Below are 18407 nucleotides of genomic sequence, written 5' to 3' on the forward strand. Positions count from 1 at the left end.
TATAGTGCTTCTTTATAGAAGCTATTTTGAATACTTTACTTTAAAAAATCACGTCAATTACTATTACTTTTTTTTTTTTAGTCGCGGCTCTTTTTCATTCGTAAATCGCGATCGCGACTCGTAGAGCATGAGTTTTGTTTTCCTTCTTTGATTCGTGCTCTTGATCTGCTCATGTCACTGTATCAATTATTGTGTATCAAAACAATTATGATAATAGTTAGTGATATTCCTCGTCATATGATGAATATTAAAAGTTTTATATACAAGGATCGGAGCCGAGTGTTTTTTTAAGGGGCTAGTGTGAATTATTGTTGTTGTTGTTGTTTTTTTTTTTTTTTTTTTTAGGAGGGATAATTTAGTTATTTTAATGTAAATGAACAAAACCAAATAAACATGTAGTCAAACAAAAAAAAAAGTGATAATCTCTGAGGTGGAAGACCCCATAGGCATGGGCTCATCAGTTCCTGCTTTTATATCAGAATAGTCTTAAAAAATTAATGTTTCAGTAACGTATACGACAAAGAATTGCCATGCATGACTGTAGTGATTATAGTGCTTCTTTATAGAAGCTATTTTGAATACTTTACTTTAAAAAATCACGTCAATTACTATTACTTTTTTTTTTTAGTCGCGGCTCTTTTTCATTCGTAAATCGCGATCGCGACTCGTAGAGCATGAGTTTTGTTTTCCTTCTTTGATTCGTGCTCTTGATCTGCTCATGTCACTGTATCAATTATTGTGTATCAAAACAATTATGATAATAGTTAGTGATATTTCTCGTCATATGATGAATATTAAAAGTTTTATATACAAGGATCGGAGCCGAGTGTTTTTTTAAGGGGCTAGTGTGAATTATTGTTGTTGTTGTTGTTTTTTTTTTTTTTTTTTTTTTTTTTTTTTTTTTAGGAGGGATAATTTAGTTATTTTAATGTAAATGAACAAAACCAAATAAACATGTAGTCAAACAAAAAAAAAAGTGATAATCTCTGAGGTGGAAGACCCCATAGGCATGGGCTCATCAGTTCCTGCTTTTATATCAGAATAGTCTTAAAAAATTAATGTTTCAGTAACGTATACGACAAAGAATTGCCATGTTTTTATAGGGAGGATAGCCATGTTTTTATTGCATAAAGTATAAACTAGTTTAATTCGTGTAGCTTTATTTATATCATATTAACATGTCAATTTGCATGAACTAAGACACCATAAACGTTGAGATTGTGATTTAACCAACGTTTGACAAAAATTTCAAATATATCCATATATAAAAGTGACGTGACAATTTTAGTCCTACAAGTTTTTACAAAAATAACCTTATATATGGTATTCAAAATTAATCGGTGATATTTATGAGAGAGAATAAATGACAATATCTTACTTCCCTTTTAAATATTTCTTTCTCCTTTATTTAAACAACTAAAGAAAAAATATTGGTAACTACCAATAAGGCATGGACGATTTTTATGGCACACAACCAAGGAGGATTTCGCGCAAATCTTGTGCCGGGATCCTAAAAAAAGTCATCCACCTCAATACGTGCAAGGCCCAATTGCTTAAAACCCAATTAATTATTTATTTACTTGGTCCAACAATAAAAAAATAAGTAATTGATTAATTATTTATTTGATCAAACAATAAATAATTAATACTAACATAAATAATTATTTAATTATGCAAATACCCATATTCCAGAATTGATGCTGTCAATCACAATTACAGCTAGTGAGATTATAATAATGAAAAAATTATTATTCGAAAGTTCTTATCCGCCTTTATCAGAGCCGAATCGGGGACTATGGACCTAGTATTAGAAGCTTAAAAAATCCGATGAAAAGATGAAAAAGTCATTTTATCTTTTCGACATCGATTTGTCTAATCTTGGTCAAACTCCACCTTACAAGCCAAGACTGAACCCTCCTTGGTACTAGAATTATATTTACTAGTCATGACGAGTGTCCACTGATATAGTCAGTTCGTGATCAAGATCCTCAAGGTTCAACTCATGTCGAGAAAAGTCAATTATTCCGTTATACTTTTCTTGACACCTATAAGCCCTAAGCATTTTTGCTTCTCCAGTGAAAGATTCTTCCGAACGTACAAACTTCGGAAGTGCGCGCAATCTATCGGTTCTAAAATCAACCCATAGGTGAGAGAACATTTACCTTCTTTCAGGAAGGCTGGATTCCATATCTGTAAATCACTTCCCACTCGAACCATGTTCCGCAATGCTCCCATGACATAAGTTGTGATTAGCGTGATAGTGGCCTTTTAGCGAATGAGTCATATAGTGCGGTAACATAATCCAGTGTCCATGGTCACTTCCGGATTTAGATCAAGTCTCACTGTGACCATTATTTGTGATCTCGGTTAGTGTGTCGTAACGGTCCTTAAACGACACATCTACAAGCAAGATCTGTCTATGTCGTTCACTTACCACAAGTGTAGAATGCTTCTACTAAGTGATCAACATTCACTTGTGTTCCACATATATGATTTCAAATTCAGCTACCCAGGCATGAACCAATCATCGACCAGTTTTAGTTCACCGCTCAAGCTCAGATGTCGTGCACGTGACTCAGTTCGATACGGAGACTATGGGTTGATGAATGTTTGATAAATCTTAATACATAAGAAATAACGCTTTCGATTCGAATAACTTATAAATGTCAAAACTTTATTTTATTCATATTTCAGCGAGAATTTACAGAAGTATCTTCTTGTGGGCAAGAATTCCTAACAGTAGCTCCACATTCACTCCGCATCATAGCTCCGGATCCACGTCATCAGCCTCGTAGCTCCGCCTTGTCCCGTCGTTGCCTCAGCCGGTCGATCGCAGCCTCGTCGGTGAAGGTAAATAGTGATTATTTATGTTAAGTAAGTTAGTTGTTTAGTTATTTTAGTAATTATTTAGTTAAGTTAGTTATTCACGTAAATATATTTGTTAATTAGTTATTTAGGTAATCATTTCACATGTAAATAAATTTGTTAATAAGTATTTAATTTAATTAACTATGTAATTTATTCGTTAATCTAACCGTTTAGATTTTTGTCTAACATAATTAAGTTGTGTCTAAATTAATTAACTTGTTCGTTATTTTGTTAATTTAATTAGGTAACTAAATTTGTGTTTAGTTAGTAAATTGTTTGCTAATTAAGTAGTTAAATATGTTAGGTTTTAATTAGTTGATATGATAATTAGTACGTTAAATAAGATATTGTCTTTTATGCTCTCTCATGAATATTAGGAGAGAATAATATTTAAAAGGAAATAATATTCTCTCTCTTGCCTTCCTCTCACTGAAAAGAAGTTTGCAACTATTAGTTACTTGAGAAAAGAAAGAGAAGGGAGCTATAGCTCAGATGCATCTTTCTTCGATGCTCAATATTAGTTCGATTACTAGATAAGATGCTTTTTTCTATTTTTTGAGAGTTTTAGAGAGAGCACCTATGAGGTGAGAGAGAGACATATTGTAATTGAGCTTCTCGTCAATGGAGAAAGTGAAACGAGAGAGACGAAACCATAGAGAAAAGAATATATTTATTGAAAATAAAATGGCTTCGATACACAAATTGAATATCTGAAGAAAGGTTTTAAATCACTAATATAACAGTGAAAACCACTTTACCTATTGGATAGGTGAGTTTCTTACGTGTTAAACTCCTATTTTTCGGCTTGAATTTAGCGAGTTCTCGGTTATTTTTTTATTTTGTATTTTATGATTTTAGTGTATTTATAAGGAATTACAGTTGTAAAGGAGTAAAAGAGCTTCTATAAGCTCTTTGAAGTCATTTTCACGCAAAATGAAGCAATCGGGAGTCGAAATGGGTCAAAACGGAGATCGAGAAGCGAATGGACAAAATATGAGCCTCCGCGCACAGTGGATTCCTCTCCGCGTGCCGCGCGGAGCTTTTAGAGAGCCCCAGAACGTTACGCGTGTTTCTCGAAGAGATGGAAATTGTACCTCGCGTCGCGAGGTGTCATCATCAATTTTGCCTAAGTCTCAAAACGATATGCGCGCTGTGCACACTTCCGAAAAACTTCGAAGCATGCCGCAAAATTTTCTCTGCACGTCGCGGGGTCCTGTCAGGCAGAATAGGAGATTAATGATTTTTGAATCGTTTTGAGCCGTTGAAAAAGTTTTAATGACAAAGATCACTCCAAAAATTAACTGGAAACTAATGTAATCAGATCTAGAGTCCTATAAAAACACATCTTAGCCTCTTATTAATGGACCTTAGTCTTTGCTTTTGAATTTTTGTGTGTTTGAGAGTGATAGAGAATTTTGGAGAGCCGTTCATCGTCGTTTACACTACAATTGCAGTTTTATTCTCTTCTTTTCTTTTTCTTGAATTCCTGTTTTTATTTATGATAATTATAATGGTTTTGTTTAATACTAGTTTTTCTTCTTCTTCTTCTTCTTCGTCTTCTTCTTTATTTCTTCGCTACGCCATGAACTAATCCCTCAAGGGCTATGGCATAGCTAGTCTAGAACATGATTATAGATTCAATTCATTCTTGATTTTGAACTCAAGTTGATGCTTGAGAAAGATTAGATTGTTAGTGTACGCGAATTAAATTACCATGACTCAATTCTAGGCTAGAGATAGCTAGATTGTTACGGAGTAATTTATAAGTTCTCTAGTTCAATGCTTGCCTTATTTTTAGGAATTGAGATCGAGAGATAAAAATTCAGCAAAGCCTTAGGTCGCTAGCTGCTCGAGAGAGAATTAGTGATATCATTGTGAACGTGACTAGCAAATTTTTGAGTGTTTAAATCGTGCGTAAATCCCGAGAATCCTAACCATTGAATAAAGAGTATTGAAGCCATAGTACTTATCTTCGCATATCCGTAAAACCGTCGTTTTTTTGTTTATTTACTTGTCAAAAAGTTTTGTAACAACTTACCTCTTCCATATTTTGAGTTCAATTCGATCTAGTTGATTTAATTATTAATTAATCTTAGTACTCGTGGGTTCGACATCCATACTTGCTCCCATATCTATATTACTTCGGCAACGTGTGCACTTGTGTATGCGAAAATATCGCAACAAGTTTTTGGCACCGTTGTCGGGGACTAAGTTTTTTCTTATTGTGATTCGATTAACTAGTTTCGATTTAAACATTTTTTTTTATTTTTAGTTTTATCATCAATTTTCGTGTTTTCCTTTGATATTTTGAAGGTACATGTGAAAGGACAGTAAATCAAGCCTTCTTCCTATCGATCCTGAGATAGAGAAAACCTGCAAAAGAAACCGAATAGAGAAGAAGCAATATACTAAAAAAGTGACCATGGCCGAAGAAGAAAAATCTCTCAAGAAATTTCCCATTTGGGCCTCGGCCCGAGAAACTTCTTCCTAATACCTCTATAGACGGTACAACTCATTTGCTTATTTTTATTTTTTCACTTTGAAAATTACGTTAAAAACATATATGATATGCGACATAAAGACTTTCATACATATGCTCATACAATAACATGACTAAAAAAATAAAACATGAACATTCTCAAATCTAATTTAACTTAATATCACATAGCTTACAAACATAAATCACTACTTCAAATTAAACATCTAATAATTAACATCATGACATAACTTGCAAATCATAGTTCACTCAAATCACAAACCACAAAAGAATAAACACACCATCAAATAGTAATACAGATCCTTAAGCATATAAAGCTAAATATAAACAATGTCATAGATAATATGATCATCAAATTCATTTTTGAACTAATTTGTGTTACAGTCAGATTATTTCCACCTTGATAAATTAAACCAAAGTATTCTTTGGTCGAAGACGGAATTGGAAGCTCTACTTGACTCGAAACTTAATCGGGATACTAGACTATCAGAGATCAGCTAAAAAAAATATTCAAGACATGCTTTAGGTTCTAGAAATATTCAGAAATGACGTTCAACGTGAAATTACTAAAATACCCTTAGCTATTAGGGTTTCGGGGAAAAACCTTAAACACTGAAAAACTTCTGTAAAAATTCAAATAACTATAAAACATAATTTTGAGCACTTTTTGTAAAGGCACCACGGCAAAAAACACTCTTTAACTATTTATTAAAAATAAAATATGTATAAGATTTTACTTTAAAAACCTTTATCAAAACTCTCTGCACATCATTTTCAAAACAATTGAAACGTAAACTTGGTTTATCGAAACAATAATAAATTACATGTCTGTAAAAAAAAATCTAATTCTAAATATTGTAAAAAATTTCGAATTAAAATTTCAAATAAAGAGTCCGTACTAAGCGTTTCAAGTTCTATTTTGAAACTACGTCAGAATTAATCAATGAAATAGTTGTGCGTATTGATTTGAAAATAAAAAGAAAATATAATCTGTTTGTTAAAATATTATTTGATTTAACTTTTAAACAGAAGACATGTAAAACTAATTTTTTTTTAAAAAAAAATCAATGCAAAATAATAATCCTTGTAGCCACGATAAGTGCTTCAAAAATGATTTTGATTGAATCCGAACATAAAAAAACTTATAAAAACTGTTGTTCATAGAAAAGAGAATAAAACAATGAAATTCTATAATAAATTAATGTGAAAAATGAATTACCTTGGTAAAGATGAAGAAAATAACTCTGATAAACTTTTTAGAATAACCACAATTTAAAAGAATAGAGATTTATGGTGTTTAGTATTTTTTTTTTTGGAAGAAGGGAAAAAGAGAATAAAATAGACAAAGACTGAAAAAGGGAGGAGAGAGAGGGATGAGCGTATAACAAAAAGAACAATAATTTTATTTATAAAACTGATTCTGAACCTAATAATATATTTATATATTCTTTATTTTTTTTATTATTATTAAAAACGACATTTGTTTTCCTTGCCGCAAAGAAAAGCTAAAAAAATGGGCAAATAATTAGCTAGAACATAACGAAATATGTATAACTTTGTATTAAAAAAAACGCAGATAAAAACACATACACAAACGTTGACTCCATTTCTTTTATTTCTTATTACTATATATATATATATATATATATATATATATATATATATATATATATATATATATATATATATAGAATTAATGCCATTTTTAGTGTTGTCCATGGTGCCCACAAGAAGAGTAGTAGTGTCTATTTGTATACATTTGATGTAATATAGTCTCACGACGACTCTTGTTTGTAACTGCTTCTTTATTAATAAAAGTTGAAACGTTCATTCATTCTTCCTTGTCTGAAGCTTTATGATAAAACCTTAGTCTTTAGTCCATAAACAAACCTAACAACATATGAAGAGACAAATGTAGATTTGCATGAACAATCTCTTCATGGTTTGCTTAAAATAATATATTCACAATCTAAGGATCAAAGGACTATTGATCTCAGTACGATTGTTACAAGAATCTATGATGTCTGGTTATGGGACATTGAGAGTTGGAGACTCTATAGTTCTTCTAGGCATCTTCCGAAGGTATTGAATTGACCAGTGCACTTCTAGAGATAGAATAAGAACAAACCATTTAACCTCTTATGTCTCGAAGTCACTACGTATGAATTGCATCATGCTTACCTCAATCCTGAAATGAGACAAGTCATTTCATAGCTTACGTATTCTCATTTGAGAAAGTCAGAGTTCGGATTCACTATGTGATTCTTAACAGGACGTACTGGTGAAGTACTAAGTTATGATGATGTCATGAGTAACTTTGTGAAGATCTCATATATATGGAATTCATGTACAAGATTGTTGAAATGCAATTCATATCACCTCATGCTTTGTTCCTTGGAATGTGAATAAATGAATTGACCAGTGTCCAAATTGAGTCATGACTCTTTTGGAAGAAACAATGTGACCTGTTATCTCCTCGTCAATACATTGTTTCTAACTTATTCATAAACGACAAAAGAGTTGAGGAAATAACAACTAGAAGGGTAAAATGGTAATTTTGTAAATCTCGACTAGCTGATGATATTCATGAAGGGTAAACATGGATAATATTCAGTGAATCCACTCATCACAATTTAGTTGAATTCTTGAGTAGAAAATAAATTCATTTGAACCGAGAGATTCTCAGTGTCAACTCTTTAGTGGAGTCAGTTGACATTAAGCTAAACTTGGAAAAGGTTTGTGAACTTTTGAGTCCGAGTATTTTAGCTCAAGCTTTGTTCATTTGGATCCATGAGGTCACTATCACAAATCATATCGAGTAGGAATAGTTAAACTAGAAGCTAAGTCAAAACAAGAACGAGACAAGTTTTACGAAAATTGTCTAAAGTGTATTTTTGTCTTTTTGGACATAGGATGAAATGAATGTCAATAATTTTTTTTGACATTGTCATATGATGACATATAAACACTCAGCCAAGTTAAATAATTTGGGCCTTGTGGATTAATTTCATTTCATAGAATTTTACTTAAAAATTCTTAATGGGCATTTTTTATGTTGTCATGAACAAATGTAGAAACATTTAGAAGCCCCTTACTTTTGGCCGTCCAACCCAATAGAGAAAAGAGAAATTATTTTTTGCATTACTGTATGAAGATACTTGCCAAAAGAAAAAAAAGAAACAAATTTCCTCTATGAGGAAAGGAGGGGATCGGCCAAGGCAAGGAGAGAACAAGAGACGAAACAAATCCAAGCCTTCTAGAAGGACTCCTTGGCCGTGTGACTCATGTGGGATGAAGAGCAATATTTGCTCATGAATATGTGATATTATATAGAAGAGGAAACTACCTTGTTGAAGGTAATTCATCTCCTATAAATAGAGTCATCATTCCCCTCATTTTATTCATTCCAAAGTTTTAGAGATTGAGAGCTTCTCTCTCTAGACTTGGCCGCCCGTCTCTTCTCTCTCTCTCTCTCTAAGTTCTTTTCGTTTTTGTTTTGGCACCTAGGTCCACATTTCACCTAGTGTTTTAGCTCTTCGAATCTTAGACTTGTTCTTGAGTCGTCGTGTTTAAAAGTGCCCGCACACTAATTCCTTTCTTTCTCGAGTGATTCTTGTGATAGAAACTTTCGTGGTTGCTCGAGTTCCCGAGGAAAGAAGAAAGACGAGCTGAGTGGGGAGACGAACGTTTCAACCTTCCTAAGGCTTCTCAACGTTCAAGCTTCATAAAGGTTAGTAAATAAATAATGCTCTTTAATAGTTTTAATTTATATGTACTTGCTCTTTGTCTAGGTTAGTAAAAATGTTTTACTTGTTTAAAAGAAAATTTTTAAATTCCGCCGCTTGCTCGAAGCGTTAAATCTTTTCTTAACCCTAGATCAATTCCAACATTTAGTCCCTCAACTTTGTAGCTTTTAACGACTTGCACCCCGAACAAAAAAACGGCGAAATCAGTCCTCAGTCTGAATCAGTACTTTTAACTTTTGTTATGTTAATGTGGTCGTAAAAAATGCAGGAACTGGACCACGTGTATTTCTCGTGTTGGATATGAAATGGGTAATCTTGAATGAGATATGTAATTATAAATAAAAAATAAAAATAGAATGAAATGCTCTGATAAAGTAATTAAAAGGAAAATAATTCAAAATAAAACAAAGTTTAAATTCTGGGGAAAAAAATCGACCGTGCCATGGAGGGGAAAAAAGCTTTATTTCGTAATGGCGAAAACGAATAGAAAATCACCGGCGAAAAAGGCGCCGCGGAGATCAGTTCAGTCCGTGGGAGATGCGAGGAAATCGGTGGTGAAAAAAAAATATGCTTCCAAAAGTAATCAAACACCAATGCAAGCTGGGGAATATGGTGAGTTTTTAATGCTTTGTTTTTGTCGAACAAAAAAAAGTATAAAAGAGTGAATAGGTTGGGAAATCCGAATTTTGTTTTTGTCGAGGGTAGTGTTTGTGGTTGTTAGTGGGTTTTGTGGTTCTGTCGTTTTTATTTTTGTCTCCTACGGATAAAGTGTGGGGTATCCATGTTTATTAATGTGTTTGGGTCGGTGGTTGTGAGTGTATTTAATATTTTTTTCTCGTGTATATTCCTTTTATTTTTCAGAGGAGTTGCTTAACTCTTTGAAAATCAATATGCACCACGGTGGGTGTTTGGAATTTGACGATGACAGAGTCGAATACGTTGGCGGTACAGTTAGCCATTTTCAGTTTGTGGACATCGACAAGATGTCTATTGTGGTGTTAAACAAGAAGTTGACAAAGCAGCGGGGTTATTCAAGTGGTGCTAGCTACTTCTTGAAATTGTGTACTGGCCCGATGAAGCTGTCATTTGTTGAAAGTGACAAGATTTGTTTGAAGACATTGCCGAGATTTTGAAGATAAAGTGGGTAATCATCCGCTTGGTTGTCCGAGAAGTAGAGAATATTATAACAATGAGCGCATCGTTCTTGTTGATGGTGCACAAGATGAGTATCCAGTTGACCGTGAGCAACATCAGCATGGAGAGCCTAATGATGAGCATAATGAGTACAACATCATGGAGAGCCTAGTGATGAGCCTAGTGAGCAAGAACAACATGGAGAGCCGAGTGAGCTACAGCAGCATGAAGAGCCTAGTAATGAGGACAGTGAGCAACAACAACATGAAGAGCCAAGTGATAAACAACAACATGAAGAGCCGAGTGAGCAACAGCAGCATGTCTGACGTGATGCAACCCCGGGTTTTATTCAGAAACACTTAGACACGATTGAAGGGACTAAGATCAAGCCTGTCTGGCATCTTCGTTTTGTAACTCTTTTGGTTTACTGCTTTGCTTATGGACAAGGTTATTTTGTAAAAAAAGGTTAATACATTGTTAACTATTATGTATTTTGCTAAGTTCACCTGTATGCATGGTTTTGCACAGCTTATGTATTTTGTATATATGTATTGGACCATATTCTCAAATTCAGTGTGTGAAGTGTCAACGTCCAATTTTATAATGTCATTGTCATTGCTTTCACAAATACACTTCACAACAACAAAAAAGTTCACAAACGTCCAACAAACTAGACCGCAATCTGTTCATTTAGTTCACAATCAAGGTTCACAAAAAGAGTTTACAACAATTTGTAAATCATAGTCATTTACTAGACTTACTTATACAATAACACCCAACAAAAACTACGATCAAGGTTCTACAGTCAATCACCAAACCAGGATTGTGCATTTTTTTGTAAATCAACACCATCTTCTACCTAACCAAAAGTACAAAAACAATAACTAATACAACACATATCATCAACTCAATATGCTTCAGATCGGCTGACTCCTTTATTGCCCTGCGTTCTGTGACGCGAAATTCTTCATTGATCGACTCCGACATCGTTCTGTCAAACACATTAATCATCTTCAACAGTCCAGGTATTATTGCCTTAGATCTTGAGCACATTGAGGAGTCCAGCCACTCATGAAATCCACATTATTTTAAAAATTGAAAACTTCTTATTTGAAAAATTACACTTACCTTAAACTCAGGGCATTCAAAATATCTTCGACCCGGATTATCCATCGTCCATGACGTGCGTTCCGCCCCACTAAGCCCGCAACGACACTCTGAAGCTCGTCGCTGCACACTTGTCGACTCGCCGATGTAGTTCACTTATGTGCGCGATTTTCTTCGTGAACATGATATGTTACTAGATTCCATCTATCTTCTACTCGGCTAGGCTCTAAACAAACAAAAGAAACTTCAAATCACCATCTTCATCTTCAGCCCTAGCTTATTCGATTTGGGGATTTTATCAAACGAATATTTGACCAATTCGTGTATTAAATATCAAAGAAAAGAATTCTCAAATTAAATAACTGCGAAGGGCAAAACAATAACTACCCATTTAATGCCCAACACGTGAAATACACGTGTCCAATTCCGGCATTTTTTTACGACCACATTAACACAAGGACCAAAGTCAAAGTAGTGACTCAGACAGATGACTGATTTCGCCATTTTTTTGTTCGGGGTGCAAGTCATTAAAAGCTACAAAGTTGAGAGACTAAAAATGTCATTAATTCATATATATATATACCCAAACACGTTTACCAAAAAAGTTAATAGACATTATACATATATCACATACATTATATACATATTCCTAATATAACAATTTTAACTCATTATTTAGTCATATGTACCTATGTAATAATTATATATATTTACACGTGCGTATATATGTATAAACTCCAAATATGTTGCTTTGGATTTAATTTCCAAGGGAAAAATTAGACAGGGAAATCAAATCTCTATAACCATATTTCAAACATAGCTCTAATTTAAATTTTAAAATTACATATATAATTACGAAATTTTAAATTGTAAAAAATAAACTTTTTTTGGTTTCACATTCTTATTACCTGACCGTAGTTTTTGCTTTTGAATTTGTGTGTTTGAGAGAGAGAGAGAGAGAGAGAGAGAGAGAGAGAATTTTGGAGAGCAGCTCTTCGTTGTCTACGCTACAATTACTGTTTTATGCTCTTCTTATTCTTCTTCTTCTTCTTCTTCTTCACTACACCATAAACTATCCCATTAAGGGCTACATCGTAGCTAGTCTATGTCACGACCCGCGAGCGACAGCTCGCCCACGAACCGCGACTGTTCAACTCAAATCTATACATAACTCATAATATAAACACATTAATTAAGCATAATATCTCATAAGATTATATAATAAAATAGTTTGCGAAAATTCGGGGAAATTTTTCGCTTTTATAACTTAGAGTCTTATAGCGACTCCTATACAAATATGTTCCGGAACGTTTTATCAGAAGACACTAACCTCCGATTAAGAAACCCCATAGCCCATAGGTCAAGGCAATACGCGCTCGGTCTCGGTCTTCAATCTCGTTTCCCGCTTACAAGCTTTTCCCTTATCTACATTACCAAGGGTCATAAAACTATGAGTCGATTGACTCAGTAAGTGGGAGTCTATCTATAAAGTAAAACGACTAATGCCATGTGACGTGCAAACAAACACATAAGAATGCAGAATGCAGATACATATGATTCAAGAGCATGCCTAACGCGGGGCCTCGCTCTACGCTATCATTTGCCATTCCACAAGGTTATACAACATCCCCTGCTACAACCCTTGGAATGACAAGAAGCCAACCTCAGACTTCGAGCAGTAGTCATCAGTAGCTTAAGTGTTTTAAGACTGTCTGGGATCCACTAGTGGTACCATCTTCATTTGGGCGCCGGCGCTACGTGTCGTCATGACACAGCAAATGGGCTCGCCGGGGCGACCTTTCCCATTGCTAGAACGGGGTGCTCTCAGCAGCTCCCGTGGAGTACTCAGCGCCATCAGGACCGTCTTAGTCCTCAACACGAGTCGGAACTCGTGGGTACCACCGACAACATTATTTATTGTTTGGATACTCTAGCTTATAGAGTATACAACTAATTACAAACAGGAGAGCGTCTCGGGATAAATCCCGAAAGAATTATGGTTTCCCTTTCATGCTCGTTAAGTGTTTTAGATTGAAGACTCAGGATGTGACTCCCGGTACTTCTACCCTCGGCTCGAATCCGAGAGTCTAACATGCTCTCCTGTCACCTCCGATCTAGCCAAACTCTATGGTTAGCAGAGGGATCTAACAACAACAAAGCAACAACGTGGCTGGTTCAAGTTAGCGTTTGAACCTAACGGGCGTACCCGAACTAAGTTTTCAAGCAAGAGTGGCCGAAGCCTTAACTTTTAAGTTTATTCATTTTAGGGCTTTCACCTACTCTTGTTTACTAGCAAACAAATGCACAAACAAACAGGGTTATTCCCTTGGTAAGTAGTTGACTTAGGTCTCCTCACTTACCCGGAAAAGATCGTATGAAAATTGGTTGACTTCTGGAGTTTCCTCGCTTTTCACGCTTCCCGAGACTCTACACATCCCGGAGCGTTATCACGTTCTGAGGCATCGAGAAACTAAAACCCAAAGTTGAAAACTCATTAGTCAATGATCCGAAAGGTGATGACAAGCTTAAGGTTCGTTATCGGGATTCACTGCGAGTCGGTTCAGGGGTTCGAGAATTTAATTCACTTATTTCCCGGCTTTTCAGAATTTAAACTTATTCAAGACTCGTACGAATTCGTACCAGAGAATGAGTACGAAATAAAATCCAAATAATTATTTAACGAGTCTTAAATAAATTAAATGAATAATCCGAAAATAGTACAAACCGAGAATTCTAAATGAATTAACCAAAAATTAAATTCTCGAACATCCCTTAATAAATAATTAATAATCCTTGAGTACAAATCTCAAATCCAAACTTAAGACTCGAGTCTAACGCTATAAAGCGATAAACGACTCACGAGTGAGATCGAGCTTTAAAATTATGTTCTGAATTCACTACTTTTCCGGCTTCAACGTGTTCAATTCCGCCGGCTCTCGCCCGATTCTCTCTGATCTGTAACTGAGCTGTGAAATTCAGAAAAAGAACATCACGATCAATTTACAAATCCAATTCCCGACTCGACTTAGAACCCGAAATCAAACCACTGATAACATAACTTGTCACAAAATCTCTAAGCTTGTCAACAAAACCCATAACTTATCACAAAATCCACATTTCAAAAACTCAAGAGGCTCAGAATCATCATCACAACTCAATCAAAATAACCATTAGAATCAAAATAGGTCACACGGCCATGAACAACCACACGGCCAAAACCATTCTCAAACCAAGCAATTTCCAAACCTCAGAATCATCATAGCCTCCTAATACAACCAGAAATTGTTTCACAATTCGAACCCATAACAACAACACAAACTCAGCAAGAATCCAACATTCCAGAAATTCAAATCCAACATCTCAATTCCATCAAAACCCACGGCCAAACAAAAACCCAACTAAATACGAGTTCAAACCTTTAATTCAAATCATCACTTCCAATAATCGAGCTCAAAACAACATATAAACCCAACCAATTTCACTGAATCAACCCGAAACCAAAACCCCCAAATTTCAAGCTATGAACCCTAGATTTCAAATCCAATCCAAGGAAAGGAAATCTCACCTCAACCCACGGGTTTTAGCTTTCTCGGAGGGTCCTCTCTTCTTTCCCGGTGTTTTTCCTTGCGCCGGCGTCACGGCGGTCCTCGGTGGCGTTGTTCTTCCTCGGCCCGGAGCGCGCGCGATGGAGGCTCGGCGAGGGTGATGGCGCGCGAAGGAGAGGAGAGAAGAAGAGATGAGAGAATGAGGTTATGGTGATGGTGAGTCTCAGTGATGGTGATAAACCAAGCTCACGAATTTTTTTTCCATTGTCTGTTGCAGGTGTGCGCGCGCGGGGAAGAGAAGGAGAAGAGAAGAAGAAAAGAAAAGAAGAAGAAGAAAGAAGGAAAGAGAGAGAAATGGTGAGGTGTCCGAATACAAGAAGATGAGGAAAAAAAATCGCCACATGGCAGCTCCTCACTTAGCCACACGGAAAATAAGTGGCCCACGATATTTTTGACACGTCACTCACCAGACAGCCCTTCTTCAACTTTTCTTTTCAATCTCGTCCTTCACTTTGTTGCACAGTAGTCCTTTCAAAATAAAATTTCCCAATCTTGTCCTTATTTAATAAAAAAAAAACCGAGAGAATTCTCATTCGTTCTCGATTAATTTAAATATATTTAAGGTTTCTCGGAAATAATTCTCATCCTTGAGAATTTATTTCTTAAATTAAATTCCGGAATATTTCATCAGAAAATAATTTATTACTCGAGACGAACTCGATAAATCCTTTATTTATTCCGAGATTTTCCATTACCTTAAAAGAACTTAAATTAACTCGATAAATTCATACGTCCATAACTCACTCATTAATTTAATTGTAACAAACGGAAGCTCGTAAATTTTACAAACGGCGAGATTCAAAAGTTATCCTTTACAATCCCTACCCCCTTAAAAGAGTTTCGTCCTCGAAACTTAAAACAGAGCAGGGTACTTCTTTTGCATCTCACTTTCGAGCTCCGATGTAGCTTCTTCTACAGCATGTCTCTTCCACAAAACCTTGACCAAAGGAATGGTCTTGTTTCTCAAGACTTTATCTTTGCGATCGAGAATCGCAACGGTTGGCTCCTCATATCTGATTTCAGGAGAGATCTCAACCTCTTGCTCTTGCAGAACATGCGAAGGGTCGGACACGTACTTCCGTAACATGAAAATGTGGAACACGTCGTGCAGGTTTGACATAGACGGCGGTAACGCCAAGCGATAAGCTGTCTGGCCTACATGCTCAAGGATCTCAAAAGGTCCACAAACTTGCTCTCACCAGTTTCATCCCAATGAACTGAAGAGAGACACTTCCGCCCATATAGAGCTTCATACGGTGCCATGTCAATTGACGCCTGATAGCTATTGTTGTACGAGAACTCAACTAGCGGAAGATAACGACTTCACGAGCCCTGGAAGTCTGAAACACAAGCTCGGAGCATATCTTCCAACACTTGGATCGTTCGTTCGCTTTGACCATCGCTTTGGGGGGTGAAAAGTAGTACTAAACTTCAGGCGAGTTCCCAGGTTCTCTTGTAATCTCTTCCAGAACCTGGATGTGAAGCGAGCATCACGGTCAGAAGCAATCGAGCTAGGAACCCCATGGAGACATACATTCTCCTTTATGTAGAGTTCAGCGAGCTTATCCACGGTGTGAATGGTTTTGATGGGCAGGAAATGAGCTGACATGGTTAATCTATCAACAATAACCCAGATAGAGTCATGACCAGCAGTGGTTTTTGGCGAACCTGACACGAAATCCATCGTTATCTGCTCCAATTTTCACTGCGGAACTTCAAGGGGTTGAAGTATCCCTGCTGGTTTCTGGTGTTCTATCTTGATTTATTGACAAGTTAAGCACCTTTGAACAAATACAGCTACATCTTTCTCCATTCCTGGCCACCAATAGACCTTTTTCAGGTCCTGGTACAACTTTGTCACACCTGGATGTACCGAATATGGTGTCCCGTGAGCTTCTTCCATCAATTGCTTCCTGACTTCCTCGTTGGACGGCACACAAACTCTTCCGTTGCACCTTAGAACCTCGTTCTCATCCAACTTGAAGTCACCCTCTTTACCGTTTTGAGTTTCAAACATCTTCTCAAGAATGTATTCGTCTGCGTATTGACCATCCTTGATCTGCTCAAGCAACATAGGACGTACGCTAAGAGCGACTAACCTGCTTGTGATTAGCTGTAGCTCGAGCTGCTGTATCTCATCCTTTAGGTGGAGAGACGTTTCTACCAGACTTGCTAAGGACGTTACATACTTACGACTAAGAGCATCTGCTACTTTATTGGCCTTACCAGGATGATAGTGCAGATCGTAGTCGTCGTCGTTCAGGAGTTCCATCCAACGTCCTTGGCGCATATTCAATTCTCTCTGCGTGAAGAGATACCTCAACGTTTTGTGGTCTGTATAGATGTCGCAATGAACCCCGTACAGATAATGTCGCCATATCTTGAGCGCAAATACTACTGCAGCAAGCTCTAGATCATGGGTAAGGTATTGGGTTTCGTAATCCTTCAGCTGATGGTATCCCGAACGCAAGTCAATCTTCGAGAACACTGTCGCTCCTGACAGTTGATCAAAAAGATCGTCGATCCGTGGCAACAGATACTTGTTCTCGATCGTTACTTGGTTCAACCCACGGTGGTTAATACATAGCCGTGAGGAACCATCTGCCTTTTAACGAACAAGACATGCACTCCCCAAGGTGAATGGCTCGGTCGTATGAACCCTTTCTCGAGCAACTCTTGCAGCTGCGTCTTAAGTTCTTTCAATTCCACTGGAGCCATTCGATGTGGAGGTTTCGATATCAGAGCTGTGCCTGGAATGAGCTCTATTTTGAACTTAACCTCTCGATCCGGAGGTAGACATGGAAGATCTTCAGGAAAAATATCAAGGAAATCTCTAGCAACTGGAATCTCCTGCGACTGCAGCTCGACCGTCTTCGTGACGTCTACCACGCTTGCAAGGTAACCAGCGCATCCCTGATGCATCATCTTCCAGCCTTCAGCACCGATATGATCGGAAAACTCGATTTCCGAGAGGAACCTTGGAACTGCAGTGGTCCAAGTCCTTAGTTCTGGAACATAACTGACTCCTCTCAGCAATCTATGATTGCATGGTAGGTACTTAACCAATCTATTCCTAGGATTACGTCATAGCCCACAATTTCCAATTCTATCAAGTCTGCTTTCATTATCCGATCATGAACTCGGATATGCACATCTCTTATACCAGTATAACGACCGGTACTTTTCTCCAGAAGGCGTAGCCATAACAAACGGGTACGAGAATCCATTCTGATGCTCAGCTAACTGGTCAGACTTCCCAGATGCGATGAATGAACGCGTGATTCCTGAAGCTATCGCAACGTCCTCTGTTTTGGTTCACCGACTGTGATCGGTTTCCAGAACTTCCCTGAGGTTGATAACTCGAGGCGTGTTGTGATCTCATTCTGTCTCCATGTTGCGGTCGACCCTCCCATCTCGACTGGGATCTGAATCTTTTCCTTGACTCAATTC

The 18407-nt window shown here is 36.6% G+C and overlaps 1 protein-coding gene across 1 annotated transcript; it reads right to left on the reverse strand.

Annotated features, from left to right (window-relative positions):
- Positions 1-15810: 15810 nt before the first annotated feature.
- LOC149383458 (uncharacterized) lies at positions 15811-16220 on the reverse strand. The gene is made up of 2 exons (XM_089627804.1): positions 16157-16220; positions 15811-16112 (listed from the first exon to the last, which is right to left on the reverse strand). Exons 1-2 carry the CDS (start codon positions 16218-16220, stop codon positions 15811-15813), a joined length of 366 nt encoding a protein of 121 aa, XP_089483930.1.
- Between the last annotated feature and the right edge of the window lie 2187 nt (positions 16221-18407).

Source organism: Urtica dioica, chromosome 10, assembly GCF_054948205.1.
Source record: "Urtica dioica subsp. dioica isolate 48M chromosome 10, U.dioica_male_clone48M_v1_H2, whole genome shotgun sequence".
In the NCBI taxonomy this organism is placed as follows: Eukaryota; Viridiplantae; Streptophyta; class Magnoliopsida; order Rosales; family Urticaceae; genus Urtica; species Urtica dioica.